Source organism: Chenopodium quinoa, unplaced genomic scaffold (genome assembly GCF_001683475.1).
Source record: "Chenopodium quinoa cultivar QQ74 unplaced genomic scaffold, ASM168347v1, whole genome shotgun sequence".
Lineage (NCBI taxonomy): Eukaryota > Viridiplantae > Streptophyta > Magnoliopsida > Caryophyllales > Amaranthaceae > Chenopodium > Chenopodium quinoa.
The window spans coordinates 11,208,093-11,229,864 of record NW_018745024.1 but is presented as its reverse complement, the minus strand read 5'-3'; the positions used below and the strand labels follow the sequence as shown (position 1 = coordinate 11,229,864).

The 21,772-nt window shown below is 35.2% G+C and overlaps 3 protein-coding genes across 5 annotated transcripts; all 3 read right to left on the bottom strand.

The window, feature by feature from the left end:
• Positions 1–8,391: 8,391 nt before the first annotated feature.
• LOC110708676 (cell cycle checkpoint control protein RAD9A-like) lies at positions 8,392–13,998 on the bottom strand. 3 transcript variants are annotated; one of them, XM_021886868.1, is made up of 11 exons: positions 13,339–13,998; positions 12,917–13,039; positions 12,700–12,808; positions 12,356–12,607; positions 12,153–12,265; positions 11,962–12,026; positions 11,352–11,605; positions 11,099–11,255; positions 10,327–10,367; positions 10,084–10,249; positions 8,392–8,792 (listed from the first exon to the last, which is right to left on the bottom strand). In XM_021886868.1, exons 1-10 carry the CDS (start codon positions 13,441–13,443, stop codon positions 10,119–10,121), a joined length of 1,350 nt encoding a protein of 449 aa, XP_021742560.1. In that variant the 5' UTR covers positions 13,444–13,998; the 3' UTR covers positions 8,392–8,792; positions 10,084–10,118. The 3 variants fall into 3 exon arrangements, with proteins under 3 accessions (XP_021742560.1, XP_021742559.1, XP_021742558.1); XM_021886867.1 differs by having other exon boundaries at positions 8,392–8,789; XM_021886866.1 differs by lacking the exon at positions 8,392–8,792 and having other exon boundaries at positions 9,927–10,249.
• Positions 13,999–15,145: 1,147 nt separating this feature from the next.
• LOC110708675 (pentatricopeptide repeat-containing protein At4g18840-like) lies at positions 15,146–17,535 on the bottom strand. Its single transcript, XM_021886865.1, has one exon. The coding sequence runs from the start codon at positions 17,256–17,258 to the stop codon at positions 15,600–15,602; it is 1,659 nt and encodes a 552-aa protein (XP_021742557.1). The 5' UTR covers positions 17,259–17,535; the 3' UTR covers positions 15,146–15,599.
• A 951-nt stretch (positions 17,536–18,486) lies between these two features.
• Positions 18,487–20,290, bottom strand: LOC110709010 (desiccation-related protein PCC13-62-like). The gene is made up of 3 exons (XM_021887238.1): positions 19,894–20,290; positions 19,181–19,406; positions 18,487–18,861 (listed from the first exon to the last, which is right to left on the bottom strand). The coding sequence occupies exons 1-3, from the start codon at positions 20,238–20,240 to the stop codon at positions 18,487–18,489; spliced, it is 948 nt and encodes a 315-aa protein (XP_021742930.1). The 5' UTR covers positions 20,241–20,290.
• Positions 20,291–21,772: the final 1,482 nt, after the last annotated feature.

The window sequence follows — 21,772 nt, the reverse complement described above, 5'->3', positions numbered from 1 at the left end:
GAAAAACGTACTTCCGACAGATAAGAATGAGGCCCAAAAAATCTTATCATGTTCCAAGGCACATTGTACAAAAGAGGTTTCTCCTTACCGTTACGAAGATGCTTAACGGCGTACGAATCCGAAAGGTTGATAGAAGAAATACACGAGGGCGATTGCGGAAATCACTCGGGTGGCCGGTCAATGTCATTGGAGGCAATGAAAAGGGGATATTATTGGCCGACAATGAATGCAGATGCAATAGCATACGCCAAAAAATGTGACAAATGTCAGAAGTTTGGACCGGCAATAAATCAACTACCTAACAACCTGACACCCATTCTCAACCCTATTTCATTTGCACAATGGGGTATGGACATTGTCGGCCCATTCGCATCAGCAACGGGGGGACGTAAGTTCTTAATAGTGGGGATAGACTACTTTACAAAGTGGATAGAGGCTGAGCCTGTAACGAAGATAACGGCAAAGGAAGTAAAAAAGTTTATCTGGAAAAATATTTTCACCAGATTTGGTTTGCCGATAGCGATGGTCTTTGATCACAGTTCGCAATTTGACTGTGCCCCGGTTAAGAATTTTCTCGCCATATATAAGGTAAAGTTCGCCTATGCCGCAATTTGTCATCCTCAGTCCAACGGTCAAGCAGAGGCCGCTAACAAACAGATCTTGAATGCTTTGAAGAAGAAAATAGAAGACACTAAGGGATTATGGGCGGACCTTGTACCTGAGGTACTATGGGCAAACAGGACGACAACAAAGGAAATAACTGGTGAATCGCCCTATAATCTTGCTTTCGGCTAAGAGGCGGTTATCCCGGCAGCAGTAGGGCTCCCCACATTCCGAATTCAACATTTCTGCGAGGAACAAAACGACCTGCTGTTACGATAGCAATTAGATTTTCTACCAGAGGTGAGGCTAATGGCCGAGATCAGGTCAGCAGCATACAAAGATAGAATGTGTAAGGCGTACAACAAGCGTGTCAACTATAGGCCGTTAGAAGACGGAGATCTAGTGTTGCGGAGAACAGCGGCAACGGGTAAAGCAAACGCTGACGGCAAACTTACTGCGAATTGGGAAGGACCATATCAGGTGTATGAAACTGTGAGACAAGGTTCTTACCGTCTTATGACCCTTGAAGGGAAACCGTTAAAGAATGTATGGAATGCGGCTGTGCTTAAAAAGTACTTTGTTTAAACGCTCTTAATCTAAATTACAGTTTTAAATTGTAATAGATATAGGTTTCAGTCTTTTAACATAATCTGCTGTAATATGGTGGATCTCTGATGTCGTCCTTCCAATATATATAGTATTATTTTGCGGAACAATATGGAACCATCTGTTTACTTTCGATATGCAAGTGTACACAGCCTAGCTATCGGTTACACTCATTCAAGTGACAGGATGGTTGGATAACTAAAGCACCTTGGGCGAGTTGAACGGATTGTCTGATCCACTTCCGCTACTCGTCCCGTTAAAGGTCGCAAATTGTACAAAGCTTTCACATAGTGGGAGGCTTATACATACAAAAGCTCTCATATACTTAGAGGCTGATAACGGTATTAATTTCACACGAGTAACCATAGCATCACGGTTAACTCGGAGAAATGGGGGAATATAGTACATAAACTGTATTGATAATAATCATATAATAATAAACAGTACTGCAGAGGTTGTCGGTAAACAACATCGTCGTCTTCAGAGTTGTAACCCTCATCAGCACGTTCTTCGGCAATTACTTGTTCACCAATGTTGATGTCCTCGTTAATTTCTTCATTAGTATCCTCACTGCTGATGCTGAGTTCCTGCTCTTCATCTTCTTGCTCTTCTTCACCCTCTTGCTCTTCTTCAACCTCTTGCTCTTCTTCCCTAGGACTACCATCTTCTCCCTCGTCTTCTTCCCTATCTGACTCGAGACTCCGTTCAACGGACTTAATGTCTTCAGCCCGAATATAAGACTCTTAAGTATCCAGATCCTCCATCGGATCTTTACCAGGGCGTCTAAGGGAGCTCTCGGCTTGATCAGAACCGATGTTGGGGCGCTTAGATCTCGGCATTTCTGATTTTCTAATGCTTATTTTGCCGAAATTAGAACCGTATTCGTCAATGGAAATTTCTGAACTGCTTTGACTGACAACGCTGATACACTCAACTCCGACAATATCAACGTCTTCTAACATACACGTACTTATACACCGAGAGAACTTCTCAGCTTCCTTCTCTGGCGCTGAGGACAAGTGTATAAATGGGTCAGCCAAAATGGCTTTACCCGTAATATAGCCCTTTACAGATTCAGACATAATTATCTATAACACACACAAGACAAAAAAATCCACTATATACGCACACAAATCACACCAAAAATGAAAACAAAATACGCAGGACAATAATTGACATTCATTACCTCTAAGGAACGGCACAAACAACCGAGTACTGCAGCCCTTCACGCGTAAAAATTCCTACCACTTCTATAAATTAGGGAGTAAAATACTTTGAGGCGAATTAAGAACCACGAAAATACGCACTGAAGATGTGTTACTTTGAGATTTTTTGAATTTTTTGAAATTTTTTGAAACCTAAGTCGAATAACGAAGAAACCGTTCGTTTTCTCTTTTTATATATGCCCGAAAACATGTGCTTTTTGATTTGACATTATTGCATAATATCTTACGGTTGCAATTGCGACGCGTCACCACTCACCTCTCTATATTCACAACACGTGTCCCACTACACCTTTAGAAACTTCCCGCCAATTTCTACTTGTACTATCACCTGCGAAGTAATGTGTTTAAAAAAAAAAAACTATATAGTAATAAATAAATTAAAAACTCTTTCATAATATTGTCAAATGCTCAAAGTCCGTTTGCTTCAATTGAGCAAAGTACTATCGGTACTTAGCTCACTTTGGGGGCAAATTGGAGATTTTATAATTTATGTTTCATTTGCTTCAATTGAGCAAAGTATTATCGGTACTTAGCTCACTTTGGGGGCAAATCGGAGATTTTTTAATTTATGTTTCATTTGCTTCAATTGAGCAAAGTACTATCGGTACTTCGCTCACTTTGGGGACAAATCGGAGATTTTTTAATTTATGTTTCATTTGCTTCAATTGAGCAAAGTACTATCGGTACTTAGCTCACTTTGGGGGCAAATCGGAGATTTTTTAAAATTTTAATTTATGTTTCATTTGCTTCAATTGAGCAAAGTACTATCGATACTTAGCTCACTTTGGGGGCAAATCGGAGATTTTTGCATTGGTTCATTTCATTTGGTACATTACAAATTTTTGAGTTCGAATAATATATCAGGATTTCACTTACATACAAATACAAAAGTGAGAACATCGGTTTTACCAACGTCCTCACTTGGGGGGCTAGTTGTACGGGATAATACCGACAATAGTGTAAATAGGCCGAAAGTTAAATCTTGCCCGTGCCTATTTAGTTGAACTCGAACATCCTTAACGACTCTCCCCTCGGCCACGTGGAGAGCTGCTCCCGACCACGTAGGCACCTGCTACGTTTAAGGTCGGTTTGCCACCTAACGTCATAAGGTGGCACCAGCTTGGTTCTTCCCCTATATATACTCAGGCGCATTCTCACAACAAGGTACAATCTTTTGATCTAGCTCTCTCTTTTTCTCTCTAAACACCTTCTCTCTTTTCATTCTTGCTTCCCCAGGTTACTGACTTTAGCATCGGAGCGGTTATTCCCGGATAACCCCCCCGGGTTAGTTAATCTGTGCTGACTGTGCAGGCAGTGAATTGGACGGTAAACCTTTACCAACCCCAGAACATCACGGTATTGGAGCTCATCCGGAACATTTGCATATATTAGTATTTAAGTCAATTATTTTAACAATTAAACTTATTTTAGCCCCGTCTTACTTTTTGCAAACAAAAATCTATAAACTACATAAAATAGTCTATTAATTATATGTTTCTAGTCTGCAAATTTATAGAGTTATGGTAGTATTTCATTTGTTTCATAAAAATTGCGGCTATTTAACTTTTAGTTGGAGCAGGAATTAATAGCATAATTTTAAAATAGCATAATTTCCACGATAAAAAAAATATCACCTGAATTTCCACTCCTTTCTGAAGAATTAATAGCATAATTTAAAATAGCAGCTTTAATTTGTAATAAAAAAAAAAGGCGAAGCTGGGCCAACTAATTCATTGCACTTTCCTGCATTTCAATTGAAACGCGTCTCCACTTTTTTAGTCATGCAAATATAGTTACTCCAAAATGTTATCCACTTCCCAACTACTATCAATATCATTGTTAAATTATTGGGATTTTACATGTTTGGTAAAATAAGGGTGTGTTCGGCACTAGATTTTGAGTAACTTTTAGTGTTTTGACTTAGTCAAATTACTACTTAACAAAAAATATGAGTGTAGGGTAACTTTTAACGATGAATGTAAGCTTTTTATGAAAAGTTAAAAATATTAACTTTTGAAGTTAGAGAGGTATTTGTTGAAAATTTAATCTATAATTTAAATTGATTATCAGTATATGTCACGAGTCATATGAATAGTAATAATAATAAAGCTAAATTTTAGCCCCTAGCTAATTTAAACAAATTTATTGATAAAATTCATTTATAAACAAATGAGAAATTAGTCAATTACATTCTACCATGGAGGAAAATTAATGAAGTATAGTAAAACTATAAGGATAAATTTTAGTACTTCATATAATCAGTTAGTCACAACATATAGTGCCACATAAATCATAATTATACACATTTTCATATATATAATTTTGACTTGGCTTCATTCACTTTATTTTAAGGGGCCGTTTGGTTCACACGGGGTAATCGGAATGGAATGAACAAAGGAAAAGACAAGGAATGGAATGAAAATACCTAAAATTTGGGGTGTTGTTTGTTTTAAAATCAAAGGGAATGAGACCCACTAGTCCCACCACCACCAAACCACTCTCCAACGTTTCCACCACCGAACCACCACCAAACCACTTGCCGCACCTCCCTTCTCTGGCCATCCCGCCCCTCGCAATCAGCCACCTTCTCCAACCACCCAACCACCAAAACGCCCTAATTTTTTCCTGTTTTCCACCTACTCTAGCCACCTCACCCTAGCCGTTGTTGCTCGCTGCTGCTGCCGCACCTCCCCTGTCGGTCGCTAAAACCTCATAGCTCCCTCACGGCGAGATCCATCCCGAGTCCCGACACCCCCCAGCTCCGATCCACCACCAAATTCCGCCCCCCAAAACCACTAATAACCCCAACAAAATTACCCAAATTAATCCGATTCGAACCTAAATCAAACACGGGTAGCGGGAATAGGGTGGTTTGAAGAGGTTTTCGGCGGTTTTGGGAGGATTTTCGAGGGGTTTTTGGCGGTTTCAAGGTGGTGGATGTGGTGGCTGCCCATTTTACGGGAAGGGGTTGCAGTTTTTTAGGTTTTAGCGGCGGTGGGAAGAGTTACGGGGGAGGGTATGGCTTTTCGGGGGGAGAGGTGGCCGGCGATGGGTGGGGGAGGTGCGGCGAAGGGTTGCGGGTGCGGCGAAGGGTTGCGGGTGAGGCGGTGGTGCAATGGTGCAGTTTTCCGGTGGCATGGGTAGGTGTGTTGGTGGTGTGTTGGTGGCAAGGGAATGGGAATGGAAATACCTTGGGGGGAATCAATTTAGAAGGAATTGGGGGAATGGAGAGGGTAAAGGGAATGAGAAAAAAGGTCTAACAAACACCAACAAAGGGAATGAAAGAAGTTGATTCTCATTCCCTTTGATGAAGACCCCCAACCAAACGGCACCTAAATGTACAATATAATTGTATTACATTAGTAATAAATACCAAATAAAAGCAGATAAAAAATTCAAAATCAATGACCTAGCTTAGGCAGAATTTTAAATACCACATCCAACCAACCGGATGAGGTAGCAAGATTAGGCTGATTAGCAACCACAAGAGATTTGTATTAGTAATTCTAATAAAACCTCACTCCAATTAAAAAGAAACTGATTGCCTTTCTATTTTAGTTTCGGCCCATTTTATTGATCATAAATGCTTATAAATTCAAGCTCATTTTGCTCTCTATTTTTTATTATATTATGGGTACAAATTATTCACTTGATTTCACTTATCAAACTTAACAATATCGCAAACGGATGACTTTGTGTTTTTAAAAAATAAGCTCTAACTACCAATTTAATGTAAATTTTTAAAAATGTATTATAAAATATCCCCACTCACCTAGGGTGAGAATCAAACATTGCACCTCCGAGTTTCCGACATATGTGTAAGGATCGAATGAGCGCCTCCAACCATTAAGCCAACCTTGATTATCTAAGGTAAATCACCCATTAATGTACTATGAATTGTAATAAATTTAAACACTTAATAATGAATATACCTCAGGATAAATGTTTACATGATATAGTTTTAATGTAAAGCTGCATCATAGTCATTTATTTATCTTATTTCAGTACACAATTTTAATTTAATTCATTTATGGTCATTTTTGAAATGAAAAATATTTTGAAAAGCCAGGAAATGTATATGTGAATATATGACTAGATGAGATTATGAGAAACATGGTGAAGCCACATGTTAGGAGAGAAAAAAGAATAAGAAGCTCTAAAAGTGGGCCCACAAAAGAAGTTTGGGCCAGATTTATATGAAGATTGGGCCCCACTTATTCAATTAACAACGGCTTCAATGCTGTTAAGCGCGTCTTAAGCCCAGCCTTTATTCATCCCAGCTGTCTTATTTTCAGTTGTATTCCATGATTTTCTCCTGTCTCTTTAATAATTTAGACCTATAAATAACAAGTATTAGTGTATTCTCTTTTTCTTATTTAATTTTTATTAACCTAAACAATGTTATAGGGATAGCTGAAGTGGTTACAATTTCCCTTTCAATTCCAGGAAATTCTGGGATCAATTCTTACCTCCACCCTTGTGGCTCCCTAAACACCAAAAAAAAAAATAGTGATTATATGCATGTATCATATGCCTACAAAAAAGAAAATATGCATGTAATATGGTACAAAGTATCAATTTTGTGGAACTGAATAAATATAGATAGGTTGGATAGTTAGATTTTGATGAGATTTATGATTATTTCATTTTTGTAATTTAAATTCAAAATTTACACATTGTATTCTGGAGATGATTTAAGAGATATAGTTATGTTTAAGATATTATGTCATAGTAAGGAATTCAAAGAGTCATATAATATAGGCATAATCAAAGACACTATATTCAGTTTAAGTAAACTTTTAAAATTTGAGTAAACTTTTACCTAATTTATATACTAATAGACTATATTTGAATTTTTCTAATCTAATTCGAACTAGTCTAATTTTAAAATTTGAGTAAACTTTTACCTTATTTATATACTAATCTGTAAAATAACATATCAAATTAGATGTCACTATTAGATTTATAATTGCATAATTCTTTTAAAATAGAAATTAAAATATTTACCTAAAACTTAAAAAAAAAAAAAAAAAAGCCGTCAAGTAAGTCATAATGTCAATATGTCATCTCTAGAAAAGTCGTTACTCATAGGCTCATAGCATATACTGTACTCGTATTTCGTATGAAGTGAAGTAATATAAATACGTACATATGCAATGAGTATTTCAACCAATGATTGACCCTTAAAGATATGGGTCCACATTTCATAATATCGTTGTTTGAAATCTGATTACTAATATAAATGGATGAAAAATACTCTCCACAAGCTTCTACAGTTGTTACTTGTTAGCTACACAATTCTGGATTCAGATCTTCTAAAATCTAAACCTAATCAGGAAGAATCTAAGCATCTATCTTTATTTAAATTTTTTGGTTAATCTAAGTCTTTAATTACTTGGTCATACTTGTATTCAGATTTTAATAGTTATAAATATATTCCATCTGTCCAAAATTAAATCATATTAATGTAACAACTTACTTAAACTAACAAAAGTTGTATAACTAATTGATACAATTGATTGATTCATACATTTCATCTATTTCATTTCATTGCCATATTACTAATTTAAATTACATTATTAAAATCAAAATCTTAAAGAGTGAAGATACTATCTGATGGTTTGTCATTGATTTTACCATCACAAAACTTCCTCACAAGAGTCATTGAGCTTGTATGATTGAATATAAATAATTGAAAAACTATTACAACAATTAAGTGAAATTGTGTAGTATGATTTGATTATAAATAACTGAGAAAAAAAAGGAGAAAAAAAGAAAATGGATACCATAAAAATATTTTTCTCAAAATTTAATTATATTTACATTGGAATTTCCACAAGGAAAAAAATAAACTTCTAGGAATAATTAGAAAACTACTCATGTTAGAGGAAAGTTCCAAAAGTCAAACAATAAAGGGTTAAAAAATCCTTAAAAAAGCTTATTCAATTTGTGAGTAGCATATGATTGCGTCGCATATGATTTGACAAAATTTCAGCCGTAAAGTTCATTGGACATAGTGCTGAAACATGAGTAAATACAAGTATACAACACCAACTTCAACAAAATCTGTTTCATAAAAAGGTTACAATACAAATTCATGTCGATATTCCCAGGAGAATCATATATATTCACAATAACTAGATGAGCTCAGTTTATCATACCATCATTCATATGGCATCATTAAAAAACCATTTACTTCTAATAACAAAAATGATTAATTTGTCAAAAAAAAAAAAAAAAAAAAATTGATTAAATCAAAGGTTTCATCATATATTTATATGATCATGATTCATGAATCATATAATCATGCCTACATCAGAGTCGAATGATATGTAGCCATTCGCCTCCTGATATCTGCTGTCACAAGAATATTTCCATTAGAAAACTGCAAAAACGCTTAATTAAGGCATTCTTCAGTTCAGACAAGTAAAACAATATCTTTAGCATGTTAAATACGAAGTACTACTCTAGATGCATACTTCAAATTTTCAATAACCCAAAAATAATACAACAGAGCTTTCAAAGGCCAGCACCTAGAACAAAACAAAAAAATCTTTTTCCTCGGATGTCATCAATCAGTTCAGAATATTGGATTATAGCGAAGTTTCAGAAGGGATATATCATCAAAGTTCATAAGATAAGGCCAACAGAAGGAGAACTACTACTTTGATTGTAGATTATCTGAAATGATGACATAAAAGAGGATTAAAAAGATGTTAGGATTGGTAATAAAGTGACAAGGACAGTTTGACAAAGTATTGTTCTTCCTAGAAACTTCATTATCGATTTTGAAAGTGTGTGTGTGTGTAATCTGTCTTCATCATGCATCACTCAAAAACCCCCCACTTGATGCTGCCTACCAATTTAAATTCATTACCTCCATGATCTGGCAAACATCAGCACGAATAAAAGTTGCTATTGTAAGAGACTAAGAGACCTGGATAATTTTGGTTTTGACAAAGATACCAATGCTTAGAGAAGTGCTTAATTACTATATACTGAGAATAAAATAATCATGAAGTTTGGAATTTTGTACTCTGTATTTCTTAATCCGAGGACGGAGGTTCCTTTTGCCATCATTCTGTTGAACAAGAAAAGGCCATCTTTGTGCAGAAACAGATATAACAAAATAAAAAGATACATGAATAAATCAATCAATGTATTTGTATTGCTTAAGTTATCTTAATACAAATAAGAGCAGATAGCTGCATTCTGTCAGTATGACTATTTGCCTACGATCTTGACTAAACTTGTATAACAATACAGAAGCCAAAATTCTATTCCCTCATATGGTAACAGGTCAGATAAAATTCATTTTTTGTACTTCATATTGGTTCACATCCAAATAAAAAGCTTTTCTATTCTATGTAAGAAAATTAACTGTTCAGGGCTACTGGGAGTATGACTGATAGAAGTGGTAAGCATGTCACAATAGATTGTTTCATGAGAAAGGAACAAAGAACTAGGAGCTGCCTAATTAATGCCAAAAGGTAACATCATATATGCCCAAATGAACATACGGATTATATTGAAAGCATTTTTAGATCTTAACCAGCACTTCAAAAATTTAAACCTAGTAAGCAAATCAAATAATTAAGGATGATTAAAGATCAATCAATCCACTCAAAGGAAGAGACAATTGGCTTACAAAAGTTACAATTGAAGAGCGGTCACCCATTACTCTCACTGTTCTTCATAGTATGGTGGTGTAGACTGTACACACATTTCATTGTCTTCTTCATCCTCATCCTCATCTGCATCTACCCAATTCCTAGGATGGCGTTGAGAAAAGCCTTCCTCCTTTTCTTGCAACCCTGCAAGAATGATTATATTCAAACATTTTGATACATGAATTTAGTTTCGAATTGCAACATTTAAAGCATTTATATACCTTGATGCGCCACCCGTTGAACAGTTTCCATATGATGAGAGCTTAAAGGCTTAATTAAGAAAATCCAATCAAGATCTTTGGAACAAACTAAATAATTTCAACCTTTTTAAACATCATGATATACTCCCATGAGGGGTTTTAAAGAGCTAATAGCTAGATTAACAGTCATGCACTCAACAAAATTTCCTACCCACTGTTGGCTAAAATAGCTGTAGGTAGTTGAAAGCAAAATAGCAGCTTGTTGAGAAACGAAAGTTCCCCAGTTAGTTAAACAAATTAGATGTTCTTGGGAAAGCTCAATGTTGAATCAGCTTGAAAGTTTGTTATAACACAAAAGAAAAAATTCTAAAAAAATTTCAAATACAGTGTTATATACAATTGTAGATTATTTCAAAACTAGTCAAACAGCTAGCTCATATTTTTTGAAGCTGTTTGCTGAGCATAAACAACATACACACTAGCCCAAAAGTTAGTTAACTGATTCAACAGATGCAGTATTACATACCATATCAATAAGCTGTTGTATCAGGCTTGCTGAATAGACCTAACTGACTCTAATACATAAGTGATGAAAATTGGAACAACATGCCAGTTAATTAACTAATTCTTTAGAAATGATACCACACGTTGTTTATAGTCATGCATACATACAATCAGCTCAAGTGACTCATTTCCCAGCAATTAGTGGTGAAAATTAAACATAAAGCAAATGGAGAATCAAAGAAACCAGAAGGTATAATATTCAAAGGTATGGGAGTAGTGCAAAGGATACGAATTTGGACCACCAGCGGCATTTTCTCCTTCAGGGGGATGCTCTGAAATTTGCATTTCATCAAACTTTTGAAATTCCCTCTGCTCATTGGAAGTGGTGTTTCCTTCACCTTGAACCGGCCTACTTCCACTGCCACCGACAGATTTGGGACCACTTGCTGTTTTGTTAACAACCAAGTTACTGTCACTGATTTTTTTTTCTTTATAATTTTAATTTTTAAATATTTAGGTTCCAAGGGTGAATCAACATATACCTGAAAGGTCAGACCATATTTTAGTATGCTCAGATGCATGAGCAGAGGCCTGTACCCTTGATCTTTCTTGCTGAGCTTCTGGTCCTGTCTCATTATTAGCCCTTCCGTTCAAGGCTCCATCTGATGGAACAGGGCCAGTTGGATTTCCTTCACGCAGCTGTGATGTAAGCATTGTTGCAAGAACAAGCTTGGCATCAAAGTTTGAAGTAGATCCATCATCATCCAAACCAAATTTGGGTGTCATGAGAATAGGCCTGTTTCATCAGCAGTTTCACCAATCATTTCACATTCATCTTTACAGACTACAAGAGTCAATGCAATTTTCAAAGAGACTAATAAATGACATATTAATAGTGTAATAAAATATTAATATCTGCACATCATGTGCTAAGAAGCCTTCAGCCCTTCAGTTGATAAATCAAAACCATATAAAATCATAAAGTATTCATTTACCATAGCATCTTAAAGACTAAAAATATCATATCAAATTGAGCAAATATTATCTTTGAGTACAAAAGTGTGTACTTTAAAATTATGAAGTAATATATACTGTTTGAATTCTCCTGTATCATCTGGAACAGTGATAAACTTAACAGATAGGAAAGCTTACTCGCCAGCCTTGTCAAAAAACAAGTGGATATCAACTTCGCAGGCCTCACAAAAGGAAAGAAATGCCTGAAATTGGATGTTGAGAGAAATTCTCAGTTACTGATAGAATGATATACAAGAGTCAAATGTAACAATATAAATCACTATTATATAGGTCAGTACTGATTGCACATGTATGAATGTACGATGTACCTTTAACTCCTTAACACCAAACGTAACATCTACCGGATTTCCAGTGTGAGCATATTGCAGGAATTCTTCCACTGGATCTATCCAAAGCTGAGTGTGTAAGGATGAACCACTATCTGCATTTTAGCAGATTAAACATTAAAAACACAAAGAATTTCAGATAATAATAAGATCATCTTTGAAAACTCGAATGTTTGAAGAAATACCATTTGTAGGGTCAATGTAGCTCCGAAGTTCTACAGCCTTCCCACCAATCTCACTTTCAGCTTCTGAAGGAATAGAGGATGGTTCGGTAGCAATAATGGTGATCTCATGAAGAGAAGACTGAAAATTAGAGAGCAATCTGTTGAGATCATGGGGCCTAACGACAAAGCTACTAGTGAATCTTCCCCTGTCGAGAGACAAATGCTGAATATCGGGTTCCACATTACAGTTGATCCAATAGGTTTTTCTCATGCCTACCCAATTCCACAGAAGAAAAAAGGAGTAAGAATAATATCCCACATTATCTACAGCATAATCATCATCAATGTTACATAAAATCGATTACCATTAACACAATCTAATGTCCACTTGACTTTAGCTGCATCAGCATCCAATAAATGCACCTTCAAATGATCAATGTTTGAAAGAGGAGTCCTTAAGACAGCACACACAGCCTAACAATATCGAAATTAAAAACATCATTCGCGTAAATCAAAAAGTTATATTATGTTTTTATAATGACTTTTCCTCATTGTCCATAATTAAACCATTCAAGGTACTACCTTCAAGAGGATGCTAAACTGAACTTGCTGATTACCAGGAACCGAGCAAACATCAAAGAAATCGGGTTTAAACGATATCGATTGATAGGCAGAACGGGATGCATTAAGAGTGTAGAAAGCAAGCTGCATTCAGATAAATCCAATCAACAAATCATTCACATAGAAATCAATCCTCAATCAATACTAATCAAAATTTCCAACAGACAGCACAATAAGCAACAAATGAACAAAACCTTAATTAAAAGGTGTTACTTTCTACACTGATCGAATATACTGATAATTAGACGCTAATTCAGATGAATTCCAACAAAAAACTTCACTAATCAAAATTACAGGAATTTTTTTTCTGAGCAAAACCCTAGAAACATATATTTGAAAAAATTGATTACAAAATAGGAAATTGGAGATTAAAGTGAAAGAACCTGAGAAGAAGAAGCTTGAATGGCGAGTTCGTTGCCGATTTTAGCAAGGCAGTTGATGGAGCGAGCAAAGGTTTTGAGTGCGTTCCCGCTAACACTCACCTCCATTTTCTCTCTCCTCAAGTTTCTCTGTGTTCTTCTTGGCGGGAAAAGCTACGTTCCTACGTATACCTTTTTATTTCCCTATTAAACATGTCTTTTAGTGAGGAAGTTTGAATTTGATGATTAATTTTTTTGAATTAGAAAGACTTGTCCACTCAAGAATTAAGATCAATCGACCACGAAATATACTAGCCATGTGTTAACTATTAAAAAGTTACATTTTACATGCCGAGATCAATAGAACACATTAAAAAGGAAATTCCTTAAATGAGTTCCCTAAGATTTGATTCCTAAACCTCAAAGATATGAGATGAAAGCAATGTCACTACTTTATTTAGTTTTTTTTTATTTTTTTTAAAAACCATGTCACTACTTCATCAGCTCTACCTCTCCATACCATAGGTGAATTATTTTGGACTAATATTACATGTACGGATGTACCCATGCAATACATGGGCGGAGCTAGAAGGGGACATGTGGGGACACTTGTCCCCCCATTTTCAAAAAAAAAATTTAAAAAAAAAAAATTAAAGAAAAAAAATAAAAAAAAAAAAAACTGAAGTGAGACAGAAAGAAGAAGAAAAGAAATTGCAAAACTAAACCCTAACTTTCACAATTCTCAATTTCTCTCTCTTCGAAGTTCGAAAGTTGGAGACTTAGAGTTCTCAGGCAGTCAGGCTCGTCGGCGGCACTTCGTTGGTTCGTTCGCGTCTTCTCCCGTCCAGTGGCGGTGTCGGGTGTCTTGCTGTCTTCGGTCTTCCGCCCTTTATTGGCTCCACCCCTGCTCCCGTCGCCGGTTCTGTTCACCCAAATCACCAGTTCGCGACTTGGAGTTCGACAGACGACAGTTCGTGTCGCCGGTGTGCGGTGTCGGTGTTGGTGGCGGGTGTCTTGCTGTCTTCGGTCTTCCGGTCTTCGCTAGACCCAATTCACCCAAATCAATGGAGGTATGTAAATCTGAATTTCAACTTATTACTTGTTTAATTGATGAAATTGTTGTATATATCAACTTATTACTTGTTAGTCTTTTTTAATTTCGATTGAGAATTATTGTGGATTTGACGATTTTGTCATTTGTGGGTATTGAAGACGAATTTCAACTTATTACTTGTTTAATTGATGAAATTGTTGTATATATCAACTTGTTTAATTTCGATTGAGAATGATTGTGGATTTGTCATTTGTTGATTTGTGGGTATTGAAGTTTTGAACTTTGAAGTATTGAACTTATTGAAAATTGAATTGTTTAATCTCTGAATTATTGGTATTTAATTTTTGAGAATTTAAATTATTGAAATGTATAGTTGAATTAGAAATTTAGAAATTAGAATCTTAGGTTTTGTTATTATGTAATGATGTGGATTGTGGAAATTGATATATAATTTTCAATTTAATTAGGAAATGTCAAAAGATTCACCAAATTCAAACAAATCCAAGGCAACTAAACAACCCGATCTTCGACAATTCTTGTTTAAAAGAACGAAACTCAATAAAAATGGGTCCAACGAAAATGAGTCCAATACTTAGAGGAAGATTCGGTGTACGATTTTGTCCCCCCAAGTTGAAAATCCTGGCTCCGCCACTGATGCAATAAGATATAGCATTGAAATTATTTGTAACAAAAAAAGTATCCGACTATAGTACCATACCTGAATTGAATTTAATTTTGGACTAATGTTACATGCACACATCAATACAATATGGATTGAAAATTTATTTCAAGTGTTCAACATAAAATACAAAGTTGCAATGTCAAAACTTTATACTGGTATTAAAAATAATTATAGCCTTATAGGTCATAGTCATATCATTCAATAATTGAATGTCAATTTACAATACAAATGCAATTCTAGTATTCTACCAAAATTTTACCCTTTCAACGACTTAGCATAAGACATACAAGTAGTAGTTAAATCTGTTTTTTAATTCATGGATCAGAAGAAGTGCAAGATTTTCAACAAAAAATGCAGTCATCTGTTCAAGTTCACACAAATTGCTTCACCTAAGTCTTCAACAGTCTAACACTATATACTACGAGTATGTTATTGCTAGCATTACTCCAAGGTTGTGTTGCCTCTTTACAAGCATGATAAGTTGATCACTGGAATTTCTGTGCCTTCCCATATCTGTTGTCATACTGCGCGAGTAAGCAAAAACGATTCTCAAGTATGATCCTCAGTTTGTGAATGATGTTTTAATCCCATGATAACATCATTTATTTCAACCCACTTAGGATGTAATCTGTCTTCTACGAAGAACTCATGAACCGTGCTATTCACTTCAATTGAACTACAACCTGGAGTTTTCTTCTCAGATATACTTTCACGGATCTTCTTCCTTAAACCCTCCACTAAATTCCAGTCACTTTTAGCCACGAAAATGTTTGATAAAAGCACATAAGCTCCCCCATCCTCTGAAGCTAACTGACAGAGAACGCTAACTATGTCATCATCAATATCCATATAACCATGTATCCTGCAGGCATTCAGGAAAGCTCCCCAAATGACTATATTTGGTTTCATGGGCATGCTTTTGATAAGCTCCTTAGCTTCTTTCACTAGCCCCCCTCGGCCAAGGATGTCCACCATGCACCCATAATGCTCAATCTTCGGTGTAATATTAAACTCTCTCTGCATCCTGTTAAATTGCTCCTTCCCCTCATCAATCGCGCCAACATGACTACAAGCTGATAACACAGCAACAAAAGTGACATCATTTGGTGCTACACCATAAGACTTCATTTCCCTGAAAAGCTCCAATGCTGACAAACCATAGCCATGGTCTGAGAGCCCTGATAACAACGCATTCCAAGTGCATATATTCCTATAGGTCATATCGCAAAATAGCTGCATAGCTACATCAATACCACCACATTTAGCATACATGTCTACAAGCGCGGTACCCAAATGTACATCAGTAGTAAGTTTATGCCGAATAATGTGAGAATGAATCCATTTTCCCATATCCAATGCTCCCATTTGAGCACAAGCTGATAGAGCAGTAGTAATTGTCACGCTATCCGGTTTGATCCCTACAAAATGCATTTCCTTATAAAGTTCCAAAGCTTTAGCTGCAAATCCACACTGTATATAACCAGAAATCATCGACGCCCACGACACCAAATCCTTCTCTTCCATCTCATCAAACAAAGTTCTAGCAACATCAGCTTGACCCAACTTACAATACCCAGCAATCACAGCATTCCACGACTCGACATTCCGCTCAGGCATTTCATCAAACAGCTTACGCGCATTCTCCAAATCCCCACAACTAAAACACGCCGTAATCAATGTATTCCAATTAACAACATTATTCACAGGCATTTCATCAAACAGCTTACGTGCACTCCTAAAATCTTCACATTTCGAGTACAAATTAATCAATGCATTATTGATAAACGCATCACAATCAAAACCCAGTTTCAAAACCATCCCATGAATCCTTTTCCCTTCAATTTGACACAATTTCATAGCATAAGCTTTAAGCACAAAAACAAACGTAAATCTGTTCTCTTCAACCCCATTAGACCTCATTAATCGATAATTTTGAACTGCTTTTTCTGGGTTTTTCGCCTCGCAATAACCCCTGATTAAAGTTGTCCATGAATATGAATTCGGAGAATTGATTTGATTGAAGATTTGATGAGCATAAACGATGTTTCGAGCCGAAACAGCGAAAGTCTCGACCAATTTTGTTGCGAGGAAAGTGTCTTTGATTTGGGCAGTAATTATAAAATGAGCGTGGATTTGCTTCAATTTTTGTGTAGAATTGCATGATTGAAGAGTAGAGAGAAGTTTAGAATTTGGATACTTGGAAAGCATGGAAATGAAGCCACCATTAAACGAGCAGCCACTAAAATCAATTCCTGGTCTTTCCACTTTTATATTTAAAAGGGGAGGGTTAGCCACACCATGCGGTACATCAAATCAGGTAAATGAATAATCCCTTTTTTTTTTTTTTTTTTTTTGAGCAAATGAATAATCCCTTACCGACCAAGTTTCTTCTACTATCATGTATGATCCGTCATATGAAAATTAGTGAACTACTCCGTAGTATTTAACCCGTGGAATGCACGGGTTAAACTATGTTGCTACTCTATATTAGTACAGTAATTTTTATTTTAAAGACAATTTATTTGCATATTAGGATTGCTCTTGGATTGAATTGAAGCCAAAATGTGTGTTCATAAAAATTGTACGTAGTATTTAGAAGTCAAATGAAATTAGTGTAATGGGAGGACAATAAGCCAAAAAATGGAAAGATCAAGAATAAATAAATATTAAGTACATTGATTTGCGCATGATTTTATAATAAACTAGCCTTCTAGCACGGGTTGTTTATAGAAAGTTGCATTGAAAGGTAATGATCGAGGAGATACCAATAAATCATTATGGGGTGTAATGTGTAATCTAAAGTATAATTAAAGAAATTAGATTTTTAGGGCTCTAATTCAAAATGAAGCTTTAAAAAAAGAAGGTGAAGGGGCCAAAATTAAAGAGAGAAAAGGAAAAGGTTGAATTGAATAGGGGAGATGAATATGAAGCGTGTATGAGAGAGATGAAAATATAAGTTTAATGAAATAATTAAGATAGTGTGATAAAAAAATTAAAAAAAAATATAAGAAGACATGTGGCACATCTAGTGTAAAAGAAGCTAGAAAAGTGTATTAAAATGGAGACATGTGTATTTTCCGGTTAGAGTTTTTAAATACTAAGTATAGATTTTCACTTTACTCCATTTTAGGAATAACTGTTTATGTGTAGTTTAAAAGTCACTGTTAGGATTGCTTGATCAAGGGTTGCTCAGTGAATGTGACCGGACACACAGAAAACATATTTTTTCTTTTTTCTTTTGGTACTTTCAAATGTCACAAACGTAATGAAGCAAAAGAAGTAATTTACAGAAAATAGATGATTCTTCCATTATAATTTTATTTATAAACATGATTACAATTCAGAGTACCTTATATGTAGGTACATTGTATTTTTAAACCATATCACACGAGTCTAAAAGATAATCAATTAATTATTAATTAATATACGCTAGAGGTTATATTTTAAGAAACGACTTAGCAATTTGACCATTACCCCCCTTAGGGTAAAACCCACCAGGAACATGCTCATCCCCGGTTACATACAAATCCCTAAGTATTTCAGCAGGCGTCCGAGCATAAGAAATCGAGTCGGCGTCAGCCGATAAGATGTTTGCGGTAGACTTGCCCTCAGCCCCAAGCTTCTCCGGGACTACGACGCCTTCGTCTTTAAAGCCATCCTTGCCTAAATTGTTCCTTAGAGTTGAAATGCGATTTGTGAATTCTGCCACGGTAAAGTTATATGGTTGTACTATGTCACCTTGTCTCTCGTATAGGTATGTTCTTATCACCGCGTCTTGGCCACTTTCAACCCCCAATAGTCCTGCTAGAAGCTGCATAACAACATTTAAGGAATACTTTGAATCAAAGAAAACATTAAGGGTTTAATTCAAAGATATAGAAGTTCATACAAATATAAGTTTCAATATTTATTCACTTATTATTAGAATAGTAACATTTTATAGAATTTCTTAAACATCTCATATAATATAAATGGCATATTGTCATTTTGACGTGCTAAATGTGTAATAACCGAGTAATTTGGCAATAAATAAAATCGACAATTGTGGTAATTAAATGTAATGAAGTAAAAAAAAAAAAAAAAAAAAAATTATACGTAATTAATTAAGCAAATTTAGGTAATTATCTTACCCTTCGAGTAACATAACCTTTGATTTGTGCGTTAGCACCAACATAACCATTAAGTCCCAAGTAAGGAATAATGTAAGAAGCCAATACGTAGCTGACACTATCTCTGTATGGATCAAATGGAGGCTTAAGATCACTTTCAAATGCTTTATTTACAATTTTTGCAAAGTTTTTCGGACTTAAATCTATCAATGGTCTTGGGAGTCCTCCAACTGTCTTTTTTATGATCCTAACAATAATAATACCAAAAAAATAATGTTAAAATAAACATTTAGAATTTTTTATTTTTTTTCTGTTGTTTAGAGAGCCACAAGGGCGGGGAATGAGAGTCGATCCCAAGATCTCTCGGAATCGGGAGGGGAGCTCTAACCACTTGAGCTATCCCTTACTCTCAACATTTAGAATATTATAAACTAGGTTATTATGTACTCGTGCAATGCACGTATATGATAATTAATTAATTTAACATGTTGATTGGTTAGTTGGAATAATCTTTACGTTATACTTGTAATGACACTTTTGTGAGAGAATTCGTGAATTTAATTACTACCTCCGTTACATATTATTTGCAACGATTTGACATAAAGTAGAGAGGAAAAATGTCTAATCGTTGCACATAATATGTAACGGAGGTAGTATTAAAATAAAACTTGCTGATATACACCATCAAAAATGACTTGTGAGTACATATGAATTGAAGGGTACAATTTACGTACGTTAAGTGTCCAACTTCTTCATAAGCAATTTCTTTGATAAAATTTTGAGTGAAATTGTCAAGGTTAGCCTTTCGAGCCCCAATTGGAGGTGGACCACCAAGGGTTAGCTCTGGGGCAACCTTGTCAAGGCCAAACCCTAACGCACCCCACAAGAAGAAATCGGCTTCCAAATGCTCTATATTTTGAGCAAATTGCAACACCTTAACATCAATATCGTAAACAGGTTTACCGGTATTTGAATCGTAGTGATCCAAATCAATACTTGGGTACACCGACCTAATAGACCCTAGGAAAATAAGGATCACTAAAATTGATAATGAAGAAGATTTGGATACAAGAATGCTCATTTTAGCCAGATGATAAAACTTTATGCCTTTTAATTAGAAGGGGTTTTGAGATGTTTTTGTTTGTATGAAATATGATTTGTGAAATTCAATTGACTTGTATATATATACTAGTCTAAGCTAGCTATCATATCGATAAATCCTATGAGAGGCTTTTACTAACCTTTATTAGTATGTTGTTTTTGTAGAAGATAATATCATGATTATATCTTGATATGGTCGATTTATCAAATCATGTGCATGTAATATCTTTGACTCTAGCTGCATCTTTTACAATTAAGGTATATATATCCTCCTTTATTATGTACATAATGTTTCTATACAAAAGATGTGAATGATCTCCTTTACTAACGTAGTTTAGCTTATTTGTGCACATATTTAGACTGATCTTTGTATATTACACTATGTAATGTAATTATCATATAAAAATGACCCTATTCATTCTCCCTCACATAAATATGGTATCAGAGTAGTGGCCCGGAAATCCTTAACTTTTTTTTTTTTTTCATATTTTCAGTCTACCAACAAAATCTCCATGCATACAACAACAAAATCTAGCTACATGCATGGCTTCAAACAACAAAGCCATACCTATTCATAACAATAAGGCCAAGATGTTTATAAGAATCAATCCTAGGATTCTGTAAAACCAGAAGGAAAACTTTAACCAACTATAAGCTACCTTGCACTCTTTGTACCTATTCATAATCCCCTCATTGTAACCTTCACATGCAAAATAGGAACAATATTACGTCTACTATGGCTCATACCATCCGCTCTACTTCCTTTTTTTTTTTTTTTGCCACTCACTTTCCTTACGACATTAACCCATGCCTCTATTACAACTAGGTAGCAACGCCCATAACTTGGCTCCTTGATACGGACGCCACTCACCATGTCAACCATGATGTGTCAAATCTATCGCTTTGTCATGTCAATCACACTGATGTTCCTTTTAGCTTAGTCGCATTGAATTGGTTCGTTTACTCTCCATAATTCTTCCTCCACATCAATTCATGTAAACAATAATGTTTCATGTGCACCAACGAACTATGACTACTTGTCTACTCTTTAGTCTTTACATTATCTCTATTGTTTCCCATTATTTATGCTCTAATGACAAATAATCTAAATTTTTTCCTTTTTTTTTCTTTTTTTTATTTTTTTTATTGAGGTTTCATCTAACTTTTTTTTAATCAAGGTTGTTTCAGAAGGCGCATATTAACAAAGGTCCATACTCCATAGCATCTAAGCAAGGGCTTTATACTTCACATCTTACTTAGCCTTTTCTACTTTAATTTCAAAGCTCATAAAGTCATGAGTAATAAATTGGCATCATCGTTTTGGTCATCCTTTTGTAACTACCTTATGAAGGAGTATTATTTCGGAAAACAATGCAAGCTTGATGTCACTAGCCAGCTTAGGTTTTTATCTTTTTAATTGTAATGCTTGTTAATGTAATAAAAGTTATAACCTCTCATACTACTCTTGATTACATTTATTGATACATACAAATCTCCAATTCATTATTCAAT

Coding starts and splice junctions, on each gene's coding strand:
- LOC110708675 (XM_021886865.1), bottom strand. CDS start 17,258: ATGCTTTCCAAGTATCCAAATTCTAAACTTCTCTCTACTCTTCAATCA.
- LOC110708676 (XM_021886868.1), bottom strand. CDS start 13,443: ATGGAGGTGAGTGTTAGCGGGAACGCACTCAAAACCTTTGCTCGCTCC. Junction 13,040..13,338: donor TTCAAGCTTCTTCTTCTCAG/GTTCTTTCACTT, acceptor ATCTGAATGCAG/CTTGCTTTCTACACTCTTAA. Junction 12,608..12,699: donor GACATTAGATTGTGTTAATG/GTAATCGATTTT, acceptor GGAATTGGGTAG/GCATGAGAAAAACCTATTGG.
- LOC110709010 (XM_021887238.1), bottom strand. CDS start 20,240: ATGAGCATTCTTGTATCCAAATCTTCTTCATTATCAATTTTAGTGATC. Junction 19,407..19,893: donor GAAGAAGTTGGACACTTAAC/GTACGTAAATTG, acceptor TATTATTGTTAG/GATCATAAAAAAGACAGTTG. Junction 18,862..19,180: donor AAGGTTATGTTACTCGAAGG/GTAAGATAATTA, acceptor GTTGTTATGCAG/CTTCTAGCAGGACTATTGGG.